This window comes from Ptiloglossa arizonensis, chromosome 11, assembly GCF_051014685.1.
Source record: "Ptiloglossa arizonensis isolate GNS036 chromosome 11, iyPtiAriz1_principal, whole genome shotgun sequence".
Lineage (NCBI taxonomy): Eukaryota > Metazoa > Arthropoda > Insecta > Hymenoptera > Colletidae > Ptiloglossa > Ptiloglossa arizonensis.
In genome coordinates this window covers 6,427,079-6,449,543 of record NC_135058.1, presented here as the reverse complement: position 1 = coordinate 6,449,543, position 22,465 = coordinate 6,427,079, and the positions used below count along the sequence as shown (strand labels likewise).

The 22,465-nt window shown below is 44.5% G+C and overlaps 1 protein-coding gene across 1 annotated transcript; it reads right to left on the bottom strand.

The window, feature by feature from the left end:
• Positions 1-242: 242 nt before the first annotated feature.
• On the bottom strand, positions 243-7,520 carry LOC143152786 (uncharacterized). The gene is made up of 2 exons (XM_076323275.1): positions 6,915-7,520; positions 243-1,363 (listed from the first exon to the last, which is right to left on the bottom strand). Exons 1-2 carry the CDS (start codon positions 7,511-7,513, stop codon positions 877-879), a joined length of 1,086 nt encoding a protein of 361 aa, XP_076179390.1. The 5' UTR covers positions 7,514-7,520; the 3' UTR covers positions 243-876.
• Between the last annotated feature and the right edge of the window lie 14,945 nt (positions 7,521-22,465).

The following is a 22,465-nucleotide window of genomic DNA, read 5'->3' as shown; positions in this document are numbered from 1 at the left end:
GAGCTTCCACGGATTCGAGGCAACGTTGATTCGATTCCACGCGTCCGTGATCGTCGGTGTCGACTCTCTGGGAAACGGGGTGGCCTCTGGTAGCCTTATCGGTCACGCAATTGTCCGTTCTGAATTTCGAAAGTTCGAAAACCTCGTCCCTACGGGGTCTCGCAAGTCCGAGACAATCACCACCGAATCTGAAATGCCCGGAATCGTGTCTTTATCGAGTCTCGTGAATTCAGGACTGCCTCTATCGGCCACGAATCCCAGTCTCTCCTATATCAAATTCCACGAGCCAGTGGTGCCCAATCCTGCGAGATTACCATCGTGCGTCTCCCGTTCCGGCGAGCCAACTGTGTCGACCGAATTACGTTCGATCGTAACGCTCGTGTACAGTGAAACTACGTGCACTCGGTATTTACACGATCCTGAAATCGTTCGTGGAATTACCATTATTTTCGTCGGTACACGTCGGATACGTTTTCTCGACAATTCCGCGCTTCCCGGTTCTGTAACAAAACAAGACGCAATTTCAAACATCGTATCGATTTCGACGGGACGACCGGTCGGCGAATCCCCGAGAAAAGCAACATCGAGGACCAGGTGAGTGATTTTCGTCGAGTTCGTCCTACCCATCGAACTCGGCTCGCTGGTAGCTACGAATCGATGGAACGCAATTGTTTTACAGCGACTTTATTGAATCTGCTCTATGTACGTTACACATAGCGGCGCGAAACGTGGAAGAAAGTCTCTATCCAGGTTGTCTTCGTTTTATTTTTCATCTTATTTTCATCTTTTTTGTATAAAAAAACTCGGTCAGTCTCGGTGTCACAACCTTAACGAATCGAACGCGCGAGATTCGTACGCGAACGAATCGACGAACGATCACTCGAAGACGTTCAATCGTTCCACGTGTAATATAATTTGCGTGAATTCATCGTCGGTGATGTGCTCCTGGAACGACAGGATGAGACACGCGAAGAGAAACTTATCGACGATGTCTTCCGTCAATCTTTCCACGGCTATCTCTGGATATTCGGATTTCACGCTCTCGGCGTACAAGGTGAGAATCTCGTGCAACTCGGTCGGTCCGTCTTCTCGTTTCATGTTGTACAGTAGAATGGGTCCAAGATCGACGGCCGGTGAACAATATCTCATTGTTTGCCAGTCGATCACCTTAACGTCGCTCGGTTTCCCGTTCTGGTATTTGAATAGTAGATTGTCGTGCGAAAAATGACCGTGGCAGATCGTCGAGATCTCGTTCACCTCCGACGCGATGCTCTTCACCGTCTCCATCGGGCTCTTGTTCAGCTTCTTTCTCACTTTCTCGGCCAGCCTTGAATCCGACATCGATTCGACGGTGTCCATCATCCTGCGAACGAAAGGTACACGTGGATTTATACGACCGTACACGGCGACGATTATTCCGCAATCGGTGAACAAGAGATCGGAGCTCGTTAGACCAGTTCGGTGCTCGAGATCGATCGATCGCGATATCAGGGACGAATTATTCACTCGGCGGAACGTTTTTAAAATATTCGATCGTTCGGAAAGTCGTTGCGTTCTCCAAAATGGAGGATATATGATTTGATAAAATGTTTATGCACTCTAAAAAATTTGGTGTTTTATTTTCACCAAAGAAAACAAAATGATTTTTCGAACAACCCAATATATAGCAATTCGAAGGAATAAATACGAGCCACGAATTCTTTACGTTGTAAAAATTCGGATTATACTAGGTCGTTCGGTAAATTTTGTCGTTTTTTTCATTGTAAAAAATATTATGTGAATATAGAAATGAGTCGACGAATTTACAAGAAATTTTGCACTTGTTCAGGAAATAGTAGTACTGTCTTTAGAAAAATAGAACGACAAACCTAATAGTTCCATTTCTTAGCAAACGACAAAACTTATCGAGCAATCTAATAATATTTGGTTTATTATAATACACAGAGATCTCGCGTGTTATTCTCACCAAAAAAGAAAAAAGGAAATGACTTTTCGAACAACCAAATATATTGCAATTAGAAGGAATAAATACGAGCCACGAATCTTTGCGTTGCAAAAATTCGAATTATACTAGGTCGTTCGATCAATTTTGTCGTTTTTTTCATTGTAAAAAAATATTACGCGAATATAGAAATGAGTCGACGAATTTACAAGAAATTTTGCACTTGTTCAGCAAATAATAGTACCGTCTTTAGAAAAATAAAACGACGAACCTAATAGTTCCATTTCTTAACGAACGACAAAACTTCTCGAGCAATCTATTAATATTTGGTTTATTATAATAAACCAAAGGGATCTCGCGTATCTAGTAACACAGTGATATAATTTTACGCAAATGACGAACAGTGTCCTATATTTTTCTCGACTCTCTGTTTATGACTGAAAACTGTAGAAAATTGAAAAAAGAAACCAATGTCCAAATCGTTGACAGCGCAGCTGACGATCCTTTTGACAAAACATCGCCAACGTGTGGCACTGCATAAGTCATTGTTGCATTTATTCCAACACTTTGTATCAAAAATGTTCGTTTCCGAGATAAGTGGACGAAAGTTACGAATATCGATAAATAAAATCGTGCAATTCGGTTTCGAGTTTCGAAAGGTAAAACCTTTCCGCGATCCGAAGCTCTAAACCGATGTAATAACTTTCTATGCGAGCTTGGTATCCAAAGTTTGCAACTATCGTTAAGTACCCGTTTCTATAAAAGTATCGTTCGACGAATCGTTCTTGAATCGCGTACAAACTGTTGCATTCCGTAACGCTTGGTTCGTTTCCGTATACAATTCGGAGTACAAAGTTGCGAGTACGATAGATATTCGTTTATTGACGTTGTGCGGTTCAAAACCGTTGATACGAATCTGCTTGCAGTGATAGCTTTTAAGAAACATATATACCGTAGGAAAACATTAGGGTAGGAGTTATCTTTAGGCTGGAGTTTAGTCAAGGTTGAGACATCGAGTTCGAAATTCGAACGAGGTCATAGTTTCGGGGAAGGAATTTCGATTGGTTAGAAAAGATAATTTGACGCGAGGTTCTCTTATCGAAAATAAATACCGTTAATGCGACAAAACTTGCGACAGTTTCCCGCGAGTCGAATTTTTCCAACGGAATAATAACCTTCTTCTCCCCATCGATTCGGTCCCCACGTATATTACAAAATTCTTAGCTGCAGTTAATCGACAATCGCTCGAAAATTGTTCACGGATCGTTTTCGCTTTCCATAAAACTACACGAAAGTTTCGACCGGTTTCGAACTAATAAATAACATTTTTTTCGTTAATCCGTTCCACACGAGACCCGGAAGCACGCACCTCCAGCTATACGCACGATAATTCGCCACCGGGCGTTACTCGGAGCAGATTTTCTAACAAACAGGTGATCGATTGATTCGCGTCAATCTGTCGATACTCGAAACCCAATCAATTTTGGATTCGGTTCGGTTCAATTGTACGCCGATTATTCCGCTCGCGCGGAAATAGCAATACCGTGGGTATTTGACATCGATAACGTCGAAACGTAACGCCGAATGTCACACGACGACGAGATCGTAACGCTTTCAATGGCGAACAATTCACGGAGTTCGCGACATTTCGGGTTCGTTTAATCTTACAACGTTTAATCCTGCACCCGTAACGTTAATTCAACTACCGTGGTCGTACCTACGTCCCGTGGAACCCTGTTTATTCAATCCTTAACCGGAATTAGCGAAACTTAACCGAAATCTTCCCGATTCCGCGCGACGCGACTCCGCGATTCGTTATCCCGCGTAATCGCGTTCCTCCCGCGATTTTAAGTTGTCGAAAACATTTCACGAGACCACCGCTCGGAGTTTACCGAAAGGAAAACGAACAACGCGCATCTACGCGAAACGGAAGTTCCCTGCCGCGAAATCGAAACGCACCGTAAAGCCACCAACACCTCGCCACCTCGGGAATTATTCGATCGCTGCACAGATTCACGTGGATTTCTACCGAAACTCGAACACCGTATTTAATCACCGATTTCTCAAAGCTCCGAGTACGTTGTATTGTTCCCCAAGCATTCTCCGATAGCTTTCTTGCAATCTCGCGAGGAACCGTCTTTGAACCGCGACAGACCCTTTGAGAAATTTTCATAGCGCGTTGAAGATACTATCTTTTCGATTTTCGGGTATAGACGTTTTGTTTTTTTGTAAGTTTCACGTTTTGAGAATACTGTCTTGAAATATTGAAGCGAAACGAGAGATATCGACGAAGAGTGGTGAGTTACTTTCCTTGGAAATTACTTATTCGGTGGATTTAAATTTTGAACCGGTTTTTTTTTACAAGATTGTAATATTTTTGGGAAAACTTCAACAGGTCTTGATTTCTTTTAAGAGAATTTAATTTTGTTGTCAACTTGACGTTCTTGAACGAATCAATAGAGATGTTGATCTAGTTTCTAAAAATTGAAACCAGAGATATCTACACTGTCGTGCATTGATATTTTTTATGAAAATTAATAGACGTACGAAACTTTTGTTTGAAATATTCCGTATTGTGAGTAACAATTCCTAAACATCCGTACCTTTTTCAACTCGAAAAGCAACGGTTCCGTTGAACGCCTGCAATCCCGAAACATTTGTGAAATATAAACTAGAAATTTAACGATAATTTTAAAGCTTCGTGAAAATCGATAGTATATTCAAACATTGCAAATTTTTATCCCAGCCAAGAAATCATCGATACAATGACATAAATTTCTATCGACTTCGCACAAGATTCAAACCGTTAAAAATCAATCTGCAATTTACTCGATCTCTTAGTTTCGATGAACCGAGCGTACAAAATTACTAAGTTAATTGAGAAAATCGTACGTACAGTGTCTCCAATTTGTTATCACCAACAAAGCAGTCAAACACATCGAGGAAAATTTGTCGTTCATCGACTCCGGTAGGATCGACGTAAATGTGTAAAAGGGTGAAATTGTTTGGTTAATTGGGAGCGTGATAGTTATGAAAATAACTGCGCCTCTTGGTGCAGATATTGCTGGTAGATTTCAATAAGGCTGACCTAGCCGAAGATCTTTTCCTCGACGCCAAGTTTGTTCGAAATTCTCCGAAATAGGAGACTGTTCGAGCGATTAATTGCGTCCAGGGCAAGGGTTGCTCGGTCAGCCTTACCGAGTGACCGGCAATACCTTGGACGAAACGCCAATTTATTTTCATAACCATTATCCCCGTAGGAAATAATTCACTCGTCTTGTACACCGTCTTCGTTGTGTCTTTATTGCTCGTTCCTTTACTTCGATGTAATGGACTTGCAAGATAAACGAGAAATACCGTTCGGACTGTAAACGTCGAGTTTATTTTTAACAAAACGAGGACTGCGTTCTACGGCACGCAGAGTTACGCGTCTGAAAACCATCCGCCAGAACCGGGCTTTGAGCCGCGTCTACCAAAGGGAAAGAACGAAAGAAAGGGAAGCTACATTTTCATCCGTTGGCAGGGAAGTGGCTATTGTCACGCGGTCCCTTTTAGAACCGAATCTGGGATCGTGGAAAATTTCTGGACTGTTTACGCGACTCGGAACGAAACCGATCCCAAAGACGTAGAATCGCACGGATTGCACGGAAGAAGAGTTTGCAATCTGTTCGTCGAGACGATTGAGAAAAATATTTAATCCGATGTTGGAGCGTAGGAAGTATGTATCGAAAACTAATCAAAAGATACGACACGTAACGCGTACGGTACGATATTCTCGATAAAAAATGAAAATTTTCAGCTCGCGATATCGATGCAACGAAGGTGCACACGATCGTCTGTGTATGAATTCTTTTAATACGAATTGAAATGAAAAATAAAGTTGATAAAACGAAAAGATAACAATCTCGAGCCTTTGGGGGATTACGATACTCGTGAAAATCAATCATGTCAATGTAAACTTTACTTTTTTATTTACGAGTGCTCGATACCGCGAGTGACTTTTACCGCGTTGAATATAAATATAAGAATTGTTCACCGATATCGACGAAGATTATTCGGTAGATGTAAACACAACGCGAGCATTTATCGGTATCACCGTTGGTGTTGTTATCGCTTCGTTATCGCGAAGGGAGATACACCGAGCGTCTCTTACGAACGTGAAAACAAACTTTTGCGCGTTGCATCGTTAAGATCGATTTTCAAAGCTACGTTGAACCAGTATTTTTTTTTACTTTCCCGTTGCGTTCCTTTTCGTTCGTACAAATGTACCTACACGAACCAAGTCGTTCGAACGATATCTCGTTCGCAACAGTTGCGATAACTCGAGCAATGACTCGCGAACAAAAACAACCCGAGCTGCCAAATCTCGTTCTCCGTTGCACCTACGAACGTCAATGTCGTCGAACGAAATCATCGAGTAGTTCCGATACAAAATTACGTAGCTCGTAGCCAACGGTGTTATATCGAATCATTGGGACAGAAGGGGTTAACAGCTTGTAACCGATAGGACGAGATAAATTTCATCGTTATCTATTCACACGGAAACTAGTATAACCACGTGCGATTATTGAACACAGATTACAAAAGTTTCGCCGATAATCCGCTAATGAGGTCCAATCCCGTGCAGGTGCGAATCCTCCGGGTATTGAAATCCGAGACTCGTGCCGAGCTGACAAAATACCGTGTAAAGTTTATAGTTACACCCTCGTATACTTTAGATCCCTTTAACCGGCTAGTGTCCGCACGGTACGCGGACTCTCGTTTCGATTTTTACTCGAATCCGATACAAACGAACTTTGCAACGTTGTTCGAAACAATCGACTATTGATATTTTACTCGTATTTACCTCCAAACTCGAACCAAACAGGACTATTACCTAAAATGATTCCAAACCAAAGGTTCCCTCGTTAACGAACATGCAAAAGAATTCTCCTTTCGACCGACCACTCTCCAATTAGCCACGAGGCATTACCTGGACGATCTCTTCTCGTATTGCCTCATCGATTCCTCGGTGAGAGTGACCTCCAGCAGTTTCGCCTCGAATTCCCTGAAGATATCGGGTTCCGTGGCCTTGAGTCTCAGCCCTCTACCGTGAAACTTGCCCAGAACCTCCACGCACAATCTTAGGTGTTCGTCGTCCAGTTCACCGTCCGCTTGTGTGTAACCGACCGCCTCCAGGTCCTCCAGAACGATCACGGGACGTCCGTAGCTACCAAGATCGGAGAGGTAACACTTGGGCGATAGATCGGTCCCGTATTTCCCGGTCATCTTCGCGTAGAACATCTCCTCGTTTTGGTAAGCGTCGAAAGCCGGGCCGGATTGTTCCGTGTCCTCGGGTAACATTTTCACCAGCAAGGGAAACTCTTGGGGCTCACCGGAGAATCTAACCACGGCCTCCACGCGATAGATCTCGCTGCTGCGACTCAACTCGACGAGACGCACCACGGCAGACTCGAACTCGACGAACTCGCGCGAGTTCGGCTCGCAGAAACGACGCGCGTGAACCATCGATGGTATCAACTCGCCCTCGATGAAATCGATGCTCCTTTGGCGCGGTCGTTCGGACTCCATGGCAGGTGTCCCGGCGATTTATCGTAGGAATGTAACGCGTCGAGATGCCGAGAGTGCGCGATCAACAGGCGCGAACGCGTTGCAACGACTGGGGCCGCTCGCGCGGGAAGAGAAACGCTCGAGCGTACAGAAGCGAGTTAACTAGGCCAGTGACGCGCACTGTCCCACTCTCCTCTATCGATCCTCCTCGGTCAGATATCGTTCGAAGCGCGTTGATAAGGTTCGCTGAACGAAACGATGACGAAACCGTCCGCCCGCCCGGCCGCCCGACCGCGTGTAACAGGTAGTCTCCGAATCGTTAAGTGACTTCTGTCCCACGGAATCGTGACTCACGGTCTGGGACTTCCAGTTTCTCCGCGGAGAGAATGCACGCTCGCGGCCCGTCCGAGATCAACGAGTTACCAGCTCGATGAATACGAAGAAGATCGATGGCGCACCACGATATCGCGTCTAGAACGTTGGGGGCGTAAAGAATCGAACGGTCAGGGGCTGTCTTTGACTTACGAGGTACCACTTTTGAGAATGTAGTGTAGGTATTCGCTGCTCGAGATATCTAGTTCCTCTTTTGGTGAATGTACTCTACTCACAGGGTGTCCTCAGACTCTCAAGTTTCTCTTTCGGAGAGTATATGGTGTAGTTATTGACTGCTCGAGATCTCCAATTCCTCTTTTGGAGAATATATCGTGTAGTTATCGACTGCTCGAGATATCCACTTCCTCTTTTGGTGAATGTACTCTACTCACAGGGTGTCTCAGAGTCCCAAGTCCCTCTTATGGAGAATGTATCGTGTAGTTATTGACTGCTCGAGATCTCTAATTCCTCTTTTGGATGATATACCTTGCAGTTATTGACTGCTCGAGATATCCACTTCCTCTTTTGGAGAATGTACTCTACTCACAGGGTGTCTCAGTCTCCCAAGTTCCTCTTTCGGAGAATACACCGTAAGTCATAGATCCTCCAGAAGTTCCAAGTCCCTCGTCCGAATAGTATACCGGTCACAGTCTGTCCGAGACTTCCGAATTCCTCGTTCCGAGCATATACCACGTACTCGTAGGCTGTCCGTGACTTCCGAGTCTCTCGCCTGGAGAATATGCTACCCACTCGCGGGTTGTCTAGATCCCTCGGTATCTTTTCGAAGACCATAGATCAGTCACGGACTATCCGGGACTTCCTCGTAGAAACAATAAACTGTCCAGTCGCGGACCGTCTGGTATCTCCAGTTGCTCGTTTTCGAGAATATACTAATCGCGAGCCGTCTGGGAGTTTCGAGTTCCACGTTGGGAGAATGTACGATCGATACCGGTCCCGCGGAACGTTTCACCGAGAAGTTGGTAATATACTACTCGCGGGATGTCCGGGAATTGGAAGTTGCTCGTGTTTAGGTGAATGTACGATCGATAACGATCCCGGTGAATATCGTGATACAACGGAGGAGGACGTAGGGACGGTATCGGTGATTTGGAACTCGTACGAAGGGAACGTACGCGTCACGATTATCTTAAAGGGTATAGGACCGGACGCGAACGCCCGTCGAATCACTCGCGATAACGCGTTTATCGGTACCCTCGACACGCCGATCCACGCCCCACGACGAGCCGCTCGCTAGTAACCAGACGAAAGTATTGCCGAGAGAATCATCTCGCGTGGCAGACCGACTATATCCCCACCCTGCTCCCGCGGCGCAGATAACGAACCTCTTATCTCACACGGTGACGTCACGAACAAGTTTAGAACCGTCCTTGACAACCGGAGACGGTCATCGACACCGTCGGCGAGCGGAATTTCAGTCCGTCGTTAGAATTTGGGCGGAGCTCTTCCTCCACCGACGAATAGGAGACTCGAGTGGGAGGAAAGGGAGAGGGGGAGGGGAGACTCGATGCTCGATCACGAATTTGTACGTACGCTGGCTCCCCGAGCATATTTATGCGGACACTCGTTAGCTCGCAGCGTGGGAGTCATTTTTCGATTGTAACGGTACATATAACATTATTGTTATCATTAATCTGTCGGGTTGGAAGATTCTTCCGCGACGAAGAGTCGACGATGAATTGTTCTTTTTTTTTTTTTGAGGAAAAACTTGTCGAGTAGAACTTGTCAACTTTCTCGTTTCGATATTTTGAATTTTTTTGGATGTTACGATACGTAACATTCGATCGAAAAGTCTCGAAACTTTCCATGGTGCATTACGACGCAAGTTGCTGCGTTCGATTTTACGGAGATCGAGAGTTGGTTTCTTTCGGACGTGTGGAATTAAGACGATGGACTTTATAAGAAAAAAAAACAGAAATTGCGTCCCCGAACTTTGCTTAGAGGACGAAATATGGAAAAAAGAAAGAGACGAGGATGAAGAAACTGGTGAAGAATTATGCGCAGTATCGACGAGTGAAGGTGATAAGATAATCGGATGCAAGGAATGTTTACACTGTGCATTTTAAACATTTCGATGGTTGCGCAACATCGTGATCCTAAACGTATAGATATGAAAGTTAAATACGAGAGGTGTAACCGTAGCTTCTGTTTCGAATGCGAATTTTTAAAAAAAATTCTTCTCGGAATTCTTTCGTTCGTCGATTTTTATTTCATATTCTTATATACGATTTCTTTCGTGTGTGTTTTTCATATTTAATTTCTACAGGTACGCGTTTACCGAAGAGGATTCGATGCTTCAGGGTCGAGACGTTTAAAATATACAGTCTAAACAATGCTCGTATACGAATTATTTATCGCATTTATGGAAATTTTCAGCTAGCAATTTATCGTCGTCGTGGAGATCACGATTCAACGTTACTCCGCAACAAACGGAGAGTGTAACACAATTTATACTTGTTCGAGTATTACGAAGTGGTCGAAGAGAAAGATCTTTGGGTAACCAAATAAAGAACCGATCAATAAATAAAGAAGAACTTCTGTCGTTGATTTAAAAATTCATCAAAATTTGCCTACGACCTTTTCTTCGTTGCATCAGGGTAACCTTAAATTCAGCAGGATTACAAAATTTGAAATTTCGATGTAAATACTAATAATTTACTTCACAAATAGCAACCAAGTGAAATAGTTAAAATTGATCACCGTCTAGCAATATTAATTCTTCGATGTATTTATAAACATCGAAAATATTTAGACGTTGCCGTTCAAGTGGTCACAGGTGGTCACTTTGCATATTATTATCATTGATCGTCCTTATCGCGCAAATAATGCAACTGTGCGCGAAATACGAACCTCTCGAAAGCCAAACCGATCGACTCCGCTTTATGCAAATTTCTTAATTGTATCAAAATTTCCGGACACAATGTTGAAATAACGTGTTTGCAACATCGATTTTCCGCTTTTAAACCCAATTGCGGCCGTGCACGAACTTCGTGGCCCGTGTCTATTCTATGGAAATAACATTGTTAACGAACAAATCGTCGGTGAACTCCATAAACGAAACAAAGTCCCGCGACGAGGGGCAAAAAAAATTCCTCCTCGACCCTCTTCGAAGCGACGTACGTGACGAAGCTCACGTGCAACGTTCGTCTTTCGACTTTCTCGACAACGATGTTTTCAAAACAGTTGCATTTCGATCGCGCGAGAACTATTCGAAACGTAAATCCTCTCGAGAGAGAGTCGTTCAAACGTGGTCCGAACCGCGAAGGATTTCACGAACCGCGAAACGTTGTCTAGAAAAAAGAAAAGAAAAGAAAAAAGAACGAGTGTGATTGTCAAACTCGATGAAATGTAACGGAACGAGCGCGTTACGTGTCGCGGGGCGCTGTTTCGTTTAATTAATTAAGTAAATCACCGCGTCGAGATCGATGCTGGCGAGCCAAGACGGAAAATGAAATAATGACCGTGCAGCTAGGGGCGCAGCAATTATAATAATAAGGAAATGTTGTAGGGCGCGACTCGCCGAGGTCCATGGGACATCACGAGACGGCTGAAAAAGGTCTTTGACCTCGTTGCGAGGCTCTCCCGAACGCCAACCGAGTGATTTTAATTCGATCGTTCGGGACGAGTTGAGTGGATTCGAAAATAGCTCGGTGGATTCCATCCTTGTTGTTGATTGCACAATGTATTTCAATTTTATTACGCCGTGTTTCTCGATTGAACGAAACGTATTATAAATCGCGTTCAAACGGTTCGTAATATGGTAAGAGATTTTTCAATGTTTCTTTCGAACGGGGCAAATTACGTTCGAACGAAAAGTAAGGGGTGAAACTCGCGAGTCGAAAGTTTCAATTGCAATGTTTGAAAAGTTTGGGAAATGATCGATGTACAAAGTATCGTTCGAATTCCACCTATCATCGTCGATGTGTAATTCTGTTCGAAGAAATAGTAACGAGGAGATTTTGAAAAGGAAATTTTCTCTCGAGCTGGACCAGGTTGTGAAGCATGTTTGTGAAATAAATATATTTAATAAATGCGATCTCGAAAAGATTATCTTCGTCGCGTTATTTGATCCTGTTGAATCGAGTCGTTGTTTCGTTCTTGAAACGATTTTCATATCGTTGAGAACAAGACTTTTTAAGTAGCGTGTATATTTTTCAAATAATTTACGAACTCGTGGTTTCCAGTATTGCGAATTGTAAATACAAATCACGATGTGATATCTTCGCAGCTACTTTTCAAATAATTTGCGATTTCATGGTTTCCAATATTGCGAATTGTAAATACAAATCGCGATGTGATATCTTCGCAGCTATTTTTTAAGTAGCGTGTATATTTTTCAAACAATTTACGAATTCGTAATTTCCAATATTGCGAATTGTAAATACAAATCGCGATGTGATATCTTCGCAGCTATTTTTTAAATAACGTGTATATTTTTCAAACAATTTGCGAATTCGTGGTTCCCAATACTGCGAATTGTATTCGGTGTCGTTGACAGTCTCGATCGTTTCGAAGATCTCCTGGAAAAAGATCCGCTTCGTTTCACGCGCGAGGAAGAAACATTCACGCGTCCAATTACGCTCGCAATTTGCTTTAATCGTTTCCAATTTCTGACGAAAGGTTTCGCGAGTGACCGACGCGACTGGTCGACCTATTATTTCACCGGTGCAACTTCAAGCGACGACAAACTGAAATTTACCAACAGGTTTCAACCCAATCCGTGAACCAATCCCAAATCCAACAATCTCTCCAGGTATCCATGATTCAAAATTCCAAGTAACGCGCGTGGATTGCCAACAGGACCTATGCGAACGTCATCGGATCAAACGCGACGCTGAAACGGCCGCAAACCATTCGCACACCTTCGCAAAAAGGAGCCTAACCTGTCCAATCGATGATCAATACACCTTACAACGTACCCCCTGTAACACAGATTACGCAGCCGGCACCGATCATACCGGTGCAGACAAATCGGAACATCTTCCAACCGATGCAACAACCGCAAATGGTTCCTCAACAAGTACAGACCAACTCGTTCCCCCATGTACAAGGTACTGCAAGCATTGTAAAAATAATCGACAGTTTTGTTTCGGTTCGAGACGAACTCACACCAAAGATGGAACAAGAATTGAATATGTTTTTTAAACGATTCTACGATTTTATCGTTTAAAAATTGTTCTTCATTCGTTGCAACAGCGATCCCCTACGAAGACCGTTCTCCGCTTGGAAATCGGAGATAGGTAACATTTGTATCCGATTAAAAGTTTCGAACGAATAATGGATAAACTCCGGTCTCGAGCACTCGTTAAATAATAATTATAACAGAATTCGAATCGTGCAACGAAACATTTCCCAACGAGCAAATATTCCTTAAACTTTCGCTCGAATAAAATTTTGCCCATCTCCGTTAGAAACGTTATGCTTCGGTGAATTCTATACTTATCACGCGTTGTCCCACTTTGAATAAATATTGAACAGGGTGAGTCACTGTAGCTGCACCAACTTAACACTTTCAGCGCCGCGACAAAAATAGGTTATGTCATCCGTGTACCAATACGATAACGAAGTCCTTTATCTTTGATATTACAGCAAAAACCCCACTGGAGGAATGTATATTGTTCGTTGAACTGTACCGTACACTCGAAACAATTTTTAAACCTTTCAGACACACTTTTACTTTCTTCGCGTACTCGCGTAACCGATGGAAAGAGAATCTCGATGAAGTCGTCGTCTCGAGACGGCCTTGAATTTAAATATTCACGCCGAAAGTGGAGATCGCGTTATTAAGAATTCATCCGTTTAACGTGGAATCGACAAAATTTTAAGGTACCGTTCTTCTGGTATAAATAGTCAGCTTCCAGGCTAACCGAACCGTTAAATTGCTCTTGGAACAGTCGCGCGAGTACACGAAGAGAGTACGCACCGTGTTTCTTTCATCTTGGTCGGCAAAGAATGCTTAAAAAATATTTCGTATTCACTTTCGTGCCGGCTACAATTGTATTCTTTCGAATCGTTAACAGGCACGTCGAATTCGTTTCGGTCCAAGGCTCAATTTGCACCGTGTTGGAGCATCGCGGATCACAAATTGGCTTACAATGGTCCAAAATGTTTCAATGGCCATTTTTCATTCGTAGCGTATACGCGGTCGTATTTTACGCGTCGTTGTAACGGCCGTGTTACGCTCAAAGGCACGAGGAGGGAAACATAATTTCACGCGGGAACGAATGAATTTAAAATCGTTCAAAAATTAATACTCGATGGGAGAACACAAACCTGTTCGATTCTCCGTTTCTTGCGGGATTAATCACTCATCGACATCGAGTCACCGAGCGACAGATTACTATCGGTCGACCAATCTTCTTTAAATGCATCTTCGTAACGGTGCAACCCGTGACGAAAGATTATCGCTCGGAGCGAACAATCCTTATGAAAAAAAAAAAAATATCAAGGACCGTAAAAACGAATCGATAGTTCGACGTGGCTGGTGTAACGATCGTCCAGGCAATCGTTAAACCAACGACGTCGTCGCGCGTAAACTTTCGCACGCAGATACGTACAAGCCGTTCTATCAGGTCCACCAGACGGACGCATTCTTCAATCAGCAATACCTACCCGATCAGCAGGCACCGAGACAGTCTTACTATCCGATTTTCCAACCGCCCAATGCCCCGGGGTCGATTCAAATGCAGACGCAGACCGGCCACCTGCCACCGAACCTTCTGGAACAGATCCGCGATTGCGTCAGCCATCCGACTCCCATATTTATCCTGCCCAGTGGCTGTCATCAGTCCACAAATCATCATCAGCAGAGTCAAGTAGGCGTGGTCCAGCCGACAGGGCAATCGACAAACTTCAATTGCCCACCGTCGATCTGTCCGCCCTCGTTCTACCCTTACCCGATCCCAATGCCTGTCTACGATCCGTACGCCAACCCAAATCGCGGCAAGGACCTGTCCCAAGCTTGCGACAGATGCTGTTATCGAAGGTGTCGCGAATGCACCGATCCCAAGTGCAACCCTCCGAGTTGCTGTTGCAACGTGAACGAACCCGAGGAGCATCGCTGCGGTCCCACCAACGACGACACTATCTGCTCGAAACGCAATTGTCCAGCCTCGGTTAGTCTACAGGCACTGGCGTCACAGTTTCTCTCGTTACCTGGGATCGTATCGTGCGCCGCCACGCGACTGGTACTCAGAAAAGTCCCCGGTTCGAACATCACAAACACCATGGAGGACACAATGGACAAGGCGCAGAGATCCATCAGCGTGCTCACCAAGGAGCAACTGTTGGCCGAGTCCAGGATCGCTCAACAAGTGAACGCGTTGATCAATCTACACATGACCACCACACCACCGGCGAACATCATACCGTTCCTCACGCTGCTCCAACTGAAGGTGAACGTCATGAAGGCGCAGGTCGAGGCTTTGATCAACGCGAAACTGATGGAGTGCCAGGGATACGGATTCGCGGTGAGATTTCGTTCAGAGGATTGTTTGTCGAAGGGACTTCGACGGTTGCGAAATCTTCGAGAATTGTGCCTTTTAAATCGCGAAACGATTCCTGGGTGACACTGGTCTGGCCAAGGAGGTTCTTAGGGTCGAGTATCTGCTTTGTTGGATGAAAACTTTCCTAGATGGAAACTAGTTTAGCCAAGGAGGTTCCTAGAATCGAGTATCTGCTTTGTTGGATGAAAACTTTTCTAGATGAAAACTGGTCTAGCCAAGCAGGTTCCTAGAATCGAGTAATCTGCTTTGTTAGATGAAAACTGGTCTAGTCAAGGAGGTTCTTAGGATCGAGTATCTGCTTTGTTAGATGAAAACTTTCCGTGTTTGTTTCGAAGACGTTTCCTTTGGGAGTAATTAAACGATCTAAGGTGACTTTGACCCGGGTTAGATGGGACGGGGTAGTTCTGAGATAGACACGAGAGAGTAGGTCGAGTAGAGAGTTGTCGGATTAATTGCAATCGACGAGGTATTGGTACATATAGTAAAAAGTACTGTGCAGACTGTTCAGTTCAATGTTCCGAGCCTAATCTGGACCTAACACGGACTTGCCTAACCAATGATCAGCACAGCAAACTGGTTAGAATGTTTCTTAAAGTTCCTGTGTGTCTTAAAAAAATCTATCGAGTTCGAGGAACAAGGGTTATCTGAGTTAGGTCTCCGATGATGGAATTATGCTCCCATCCGACACTTATCGAGTAAGTAGATTCGAGTTCGACTCTTTTTCCGTTGCATTCTCAACCAAAATAATTTTCTAGGCGATAGTTTCAGAGATGTTACCGTTAAATTTACCAACAGCACATGGAAAAGTCCCTAGACCCATCCAGACGTTAACCGTGTCCGGAATAATTCAATCACGACGATGAAACAAGAATCGATAACTTTTGGATGATTTTTCGACAGAGTTTCTGATAATTTGCAACCGTGACTTCGAGGAAAACGTCTCGATTAAGTAAAATCAGTTTCGTCACAGTGGCGCCATCTGGAAATCAAACGTTAAATAGCGTTCGCATATTTTTTACACCTGAACCTCAGCGGGAAAGGTGTGCGATAGATTACATTGCTTACGTCACGATTTATTTCTTATTTTATTTTTTATTCCACTTTTTTTCGCAATCGATCAATAATTGAGAATACATCGAACGCGTACCAGGAAGTATTAATCAACGATACGTTTTTGAATTATCAGCGATAGTCGGTTTCGTTTCTTGCTGCGTATCGTACTTTGCGAAATTTTCGTGCAATATAAATTTGCTTTATATTTATCTAAATCTAGACATACGATAACGGTTAGACTCGTTTTACAGACCCATAAAAAAATTTAGATAAAATTCCACGACTTTATCTCGCGACAAACACGTTTCGTTTCGCATTTCAAATTTTCAACTCGAAGATAAATTCGAGGTTGTGTTATATTTTTTAATGTACATTCTTCGTTCAACGAAGATGCAAGGCACGTATTAAACGACGTGACTCGTACCATTCGCTCACCTTGAAACAATTTTGACCGACCACTCCTCCTGTTCGAATTAATCGTGTTTCAGCTAGGCTGGAAAAGAATCGCAGAAGAAGTTCTTCTTTCGATTGAAACGATCGATCAAGTACGGAGATACATTGGTACACGTTCACGGTGTCGTAAAAATCTCAATCGCTACGATAAAAATCGCAATAGAGATCCAAACTATTTCTAACTACTCGTATCTAAATTTAACTACTTCGTAGGATATCTGTTTTCATCTCCGTGCCGTTGAAAGATCGAAGCTCCGAAACACGATCGATAATGGTGTATCTCTAGAGGATAACACGAGGATTATAAACTCACGATTTCACGACCAGATAGCCAACAACCCGAATCGTTCAACTCCAAAGATACGTGTATACGCGAAGAGGCGTGTACACCTAACGAATCTAGATGCTTTCTATCGCCTGGTTGATCGAGAGATCTCGAACAAAAATTTATCTACCCTCTATTATCCATCTCCACCGAGAAACTATTCAATTCGAAACGACCAAACCTCTCTTCGTACACGATCGAGTACAACGCCCGTACACAAAGAAACTCCACTCTTCGACAGTCCGAAGGATATTTATTCCCAATAAGTAATTTTTCCCGCGAAAGTTCAACTCGACCAGAGACCCCGAATCCGAAAGATACACGAAGCGGTTGAACATTTTCTCACAGTAGTTCAATGTTTTCCCCAATTCTCCGTCACGACTCGGCCATACTTTCTCGATACACCGGTTCTCGATAACACCCAACCCGGCGTTGTTATTCCAACGATCTACTCGAACTTGTCCCGTATTTCTCTTCCATTCCCGAAAAACCTGCTATTCGATCTCGCGACTCGTCGCACCGAAACAGTCCCTTAGTATCGGTCCGCTCGAGTTCCTGCCGCATTCATCGTCGACACAATCGAGATAACAACTTTCTATCGTCGAATGTATCGGCACGTAGTCGCGAACCGCGTTTGTCCACGACGATTTCCATGCGTGGAACTCCGTGTACACGGGGTCGAACGAGAGGGGAATAGACGAGCAGGTAAGATTCACAATATTATCGAAACGCGTTACAACGTCGGTATCGAACGGAGCAAAGACGCAGAAGTAACCGATCTGCGTATCGTACACGATGTACGTTCTCAACGAAGTGGAACGCGTTCCAGGTAGAGAGCAGCGACCCGATCGACCCCGCGTTACTCGCCCTGAAAACGAACGAGGAGCTGCGACATCTGTTGTCCGCTCTGAGGCAGAAGGAGTGCGACGAGAGGCTGAACGTGAACTTCTCGCCGTATCGTTCTCAGCGTGTGATCGCCGAGGCTCGTTTGAAAGTGGTCCAGGGGAAGATACGTCAGGTGGAGAACGAGTTCGATAACAGACGAGGTCCTACGATAACTGCACCGGCGATCACCTCGCGAATCGTTCGTCAGTTCGCCGAGTCTCGATGCACCTTTGGCTACGCCCATACCAAACTGTTCGAGCCGGTCGACCGCGTTCACGGATCACCGGATCCCTTCGAACCGAGTCCCCGCAACCCCAGAAGGCTCTACATACAACCCTGCGTGACAGAACCACCGTCGACGAGTACCAAGGACACGTGCACCACCTCTCAGAACGCTCCGTCCACGTCACAGGACAAAGGAACCGGCGAGGGAACCACGGATGACACCAAAGATCGATCGGTGGGCGGAAGCGGCAGCGTGGACAGCTGCAGCTGCGACGGAAGCACGTCCGAGGACAGCCTCGACGGGTGTAAAAAAAAACTTCGACCAAGGATTGATGGTACCGGGGGATGCGCGAGCAACACGGTCGAGGACCGGTCCTCGACGAAATCCGCGTCGAAGGTCGTAGCCACGATCGACGTGGAAACGATCGAGAAGGAGATCTCCCAATACTGTCACGAGGTTAACGACGACGAAGAATCGTCGAAAATTGGGGTGAGATTCGAGGAAAATTTGAACGACGAAGAAGCACGAGCTAGGACGACCGGTGAGATTGCGAGATCAGAGGGAACGAAGGGTGCGGGGAACGAAGCGGCCAAGGAAGAATCTGAGGGGGTGAAACAAGATGCGGGAGAGATGGGAAGAGATGTGGAAAATGCGGAGAAAGGGGTGAATGGGACGAAGAAAGAAATGGAAAAGATGGAGAAAGGAGTGAAAGGGATGAAACAAGATGTGGAACATGCGGAGGAAGGAGCGGATGGAATGAAGAAAGAAACGGAAAAGATGGAGAAAGAAGCGAAAGGAACGAAGAAAAAAATGGAAAAGATGGAAAAAGAAGCGAAAGGGTCGAAACAAGATGTGCAAAATGCGAAGAAAGAAGCGAAAAGGACGAAAAAAGAAATGAAAAAGATGGAAAAAGAAGCAAAAGGGACGAAACAAGACGCGGAAAATACGAAGAGAGGAGCGAAAAGGACGAAAAAAGAAACGGAAAAGATGGAGAAAGGGACGAAAAAAGAAACTGAAAAGATGAAAAAAGAAGCGGACGAGGAGAAGGAGGAAGCACGTTCCGACAGCGTTGCGAAGAAAATAAAAGAAACCGATGACGAGTCCGCGGCAAAAAGCGACGACAAGAAAGAGGTAATTGAAAAGGATAAAAGGAGCCTCTGGAAAATGTTGAATATCAAAAGGAAAGAAGTAAATGCAAAACCCGAGAACACCGAGGATGTAGAAGCACGACGCGATGTCGCGGAGATTCCCATCGAAGAGGAATTTAAAGGAAGTGTCTGTAGAAATTCATCGAAGAAGAGAAGAAATCCGAAAGGTGTCGAGGATTCGAAAACCGACCTTGCGAAGACAAGTGACCACGTTTCGAGCGGTATTGAACCCGAGAAGAACGAATCGAGTGGGAAAATTGAAAAAGGAAACGCGCCGATCGTCTCGATGATGACCAATATTCGATACGACAGATGCTTCGGTGATTTCGACGGACGGACGATAATAAACGAGCAGCCACGCGATAGAAATGACGTTGGCGAGGCTCTCAGAGCCACCGAAAAGGAGAACAAGACGGATCGGTATCGTTCGTGTCTTCTTTCGGGGAAGATCGATCCATCGTTGCTGGTCGTCGATCGAGAGGACGAACCGAAGACCACGATGCTCGAAAGAAACGAAGAAACGCATCGCGAGGTTACGATCGACGTGCATACGAAGAACTCGTTCACGAGCGGATCGAACTTTCTCGGAAAACGTGAGTACATCCTCGTGATGGGGTTCGGTATCGAATTCGAGAGCAGGTACTCTCGGAACGAAGTTCTCTGACCGCTCGAAAACGTGAGCGCGTCGTCGCGATGAGTTTCAGTATCGTATTTGAGAGTAAGTACGATGGGTACGAACTTCTTTCACTGCTCGAGACGAGTCTCTCGAATGCAAATCCAACAGAGACTGTTTCTACTGTACGCGCGCGAGAAGATTGCATCTGGAGTTTCGAAGGTACTGTTTTCTCAGGGACGTGTGTTTATGCGCAAAATGTGTACGTATATGATTGTACACCTAACACTAGTTTTCTTAGAGTATACGATGTAACTCCAGATGCAATCTTCTCACGCGCGTACTATACTTCTACGTCACGATAGTATATTCTTTTGTTCGAAAGCACAGATTTACAGAAAGAAACGACAGACAGCGGGAGTGGCTAAACGAAATAACGAGTATAATCAGTGACCTTGAGCAACCAATACATTTTGACGATTCGACAAAAATTGCATACGAAACTATAGACAGGTTTTTAGTGTTTCGAGTACCGATAGAATTTTTCGTAACTTCTACATTTAATTTTCTTAAAAATAGTAGTGTTTCTATCGGGGAATACGATGGTTTAAAGTCTCATTTTTAGCAGATTTATTTCTATTGCTATTTAATAATTAACCTTCGACACTGTTAACGAGGCACGTGCACAGTACATATACCGAGGCGTTCCACTCGAATGAGAACTATTTCAGAGGAAGTTTGAAAGAGTACAACGATCTCTAGATTTCTGAAATTTGGCCTCCGCTTCTTCAAAAATTACGTCGTTTATTAGCTTCACTACCAAACTCTTCCAACTAAAATATTCTGTCGCTAAAAACGGCACGGTCTATAGGTGATCAAAATTTGAACGAATAAATGTAATTCGCCTCGACGATGCCCGTTAACGTCTCTATTCAGGCGTTTCGTCGAAACGATCACATTCCGACTCGCGCCTGAAATAATCTCGGGTGTCCCGAAAGTCTCTATTTCGGTAAAATAGAGTAAATTTCGACGAAACTTTCAACACTACTTCCTTTCGCGTATTTTTACATCGTTTGCTAAAAACTTTCCTTCGATGCAACGCGAAAATTCTTACGAATGGAAACGAAGAATTTTAACAAAAGATTGCGCGAACGATTCCATCGCGGTACGAATAATCACATTGTTCGGTATAAATTTCTACGAGATTGGTCCTGTTTTCGTCAAAATGAGTATCCACTTTCGGGACGTCCCGTATTCTCCCGCGAACGAAAATACAAGCTGATACGATCCGCAGACGCGAAAATCGCCGAAGGGTTCGTACATTTTCCGCCGCTGAGACACGCAACATCGAATACAGAGAGGACGATCGGTATCTCGAAGAATATATTCCATCGAGAAGAAATTGGATCGAGTTCCACGAGGATCGTTTACGATAGAAGCACCTCTTATCTCCGCGATCCAGAAACCGGGAGGAGCATTGTTTCCGCGATCTACTCTGTAATTGAAAATCGGCTCGATACTTTCGGCTCGCTGTTGGGCAATATACCGAATTTACCGAGTTTTCTACCGAGCTTGTGTACCGTTGAATCGTCGAGCAAGAACGACAACGTTTCCCCGGGACAAGAAAACGTTAACAACGGGGTAGGGAGTCAAACATCGATTTCGCGAAAAAACGATTGGATATTGTTCCCACCGCCGAGTTCGAATAATATTCTCGACAAAAAGGAACGAAATATTTCCGATGGAAGTTACGTGTATTTCGGCGACGAGTGTTTCACCGTGCGCAAAATAAAACACTCGATAATCGAGGACAAGGAGAATAAAAATTACGTGTTAATGGGCGGCTCGATTAGCGGCCAGATGCGAGAACTATCGAGAAACGGTCTGAAACGACCGTCTAAAGTTCGTAGAAGCTTGATAATAAGAAGTCGATTGAAAAATCCCGGAAACTCGAAACGCGAGTATCCCTCGCCTTTCGCTCTTTTCAAACGTCCGAAAAGGGACAAGGTGGCCGCACCTGGAATATCGAAGATCGATCGCGAATCGACGGTCGATGGTTCTTCACCGGATACTTCGGAAAACGTGGAACCGTGAGAAACGATCGAAAAGATCGAAAAGATCGAAAAGACGATAGTAACAGCGCGCGGGGACACCGATGGTTGTGAAACTGTCGCGGAACGTTGTACTGCGACACGGTGACAGCGCTGATACCGTGAACGCCACGGTCGTTTCCGGTTGTCGCTCGTCGCTCGTAAGCCGGCTCGTAAATAAAGATACTTTTATAGCGCAGGGACAAATGAACATATAGTCGAACGAATATCACGATTTTATTAGCGTTTGGCAGTAAAAATATAACATTGGAGATTAAATGGGGA

Excerpts from the sequence above, each read along its gene's own strand:
- LOC143152786 (XM_076323275.1), bottom strand. The coding sequence starts at position 7,513 with ATGGAGTCCGAACGACCGCGCCAAAGGAGCATCGATTTCATCGAGGGC. Across the intron at positions 1,364-6,914 it reads TACGAGAAGAGATCGTCCAG|GATGATGGACACCGTCGAAT; the intron begins GTAATGCCTCGT and ends TTTCGTTCGCAG.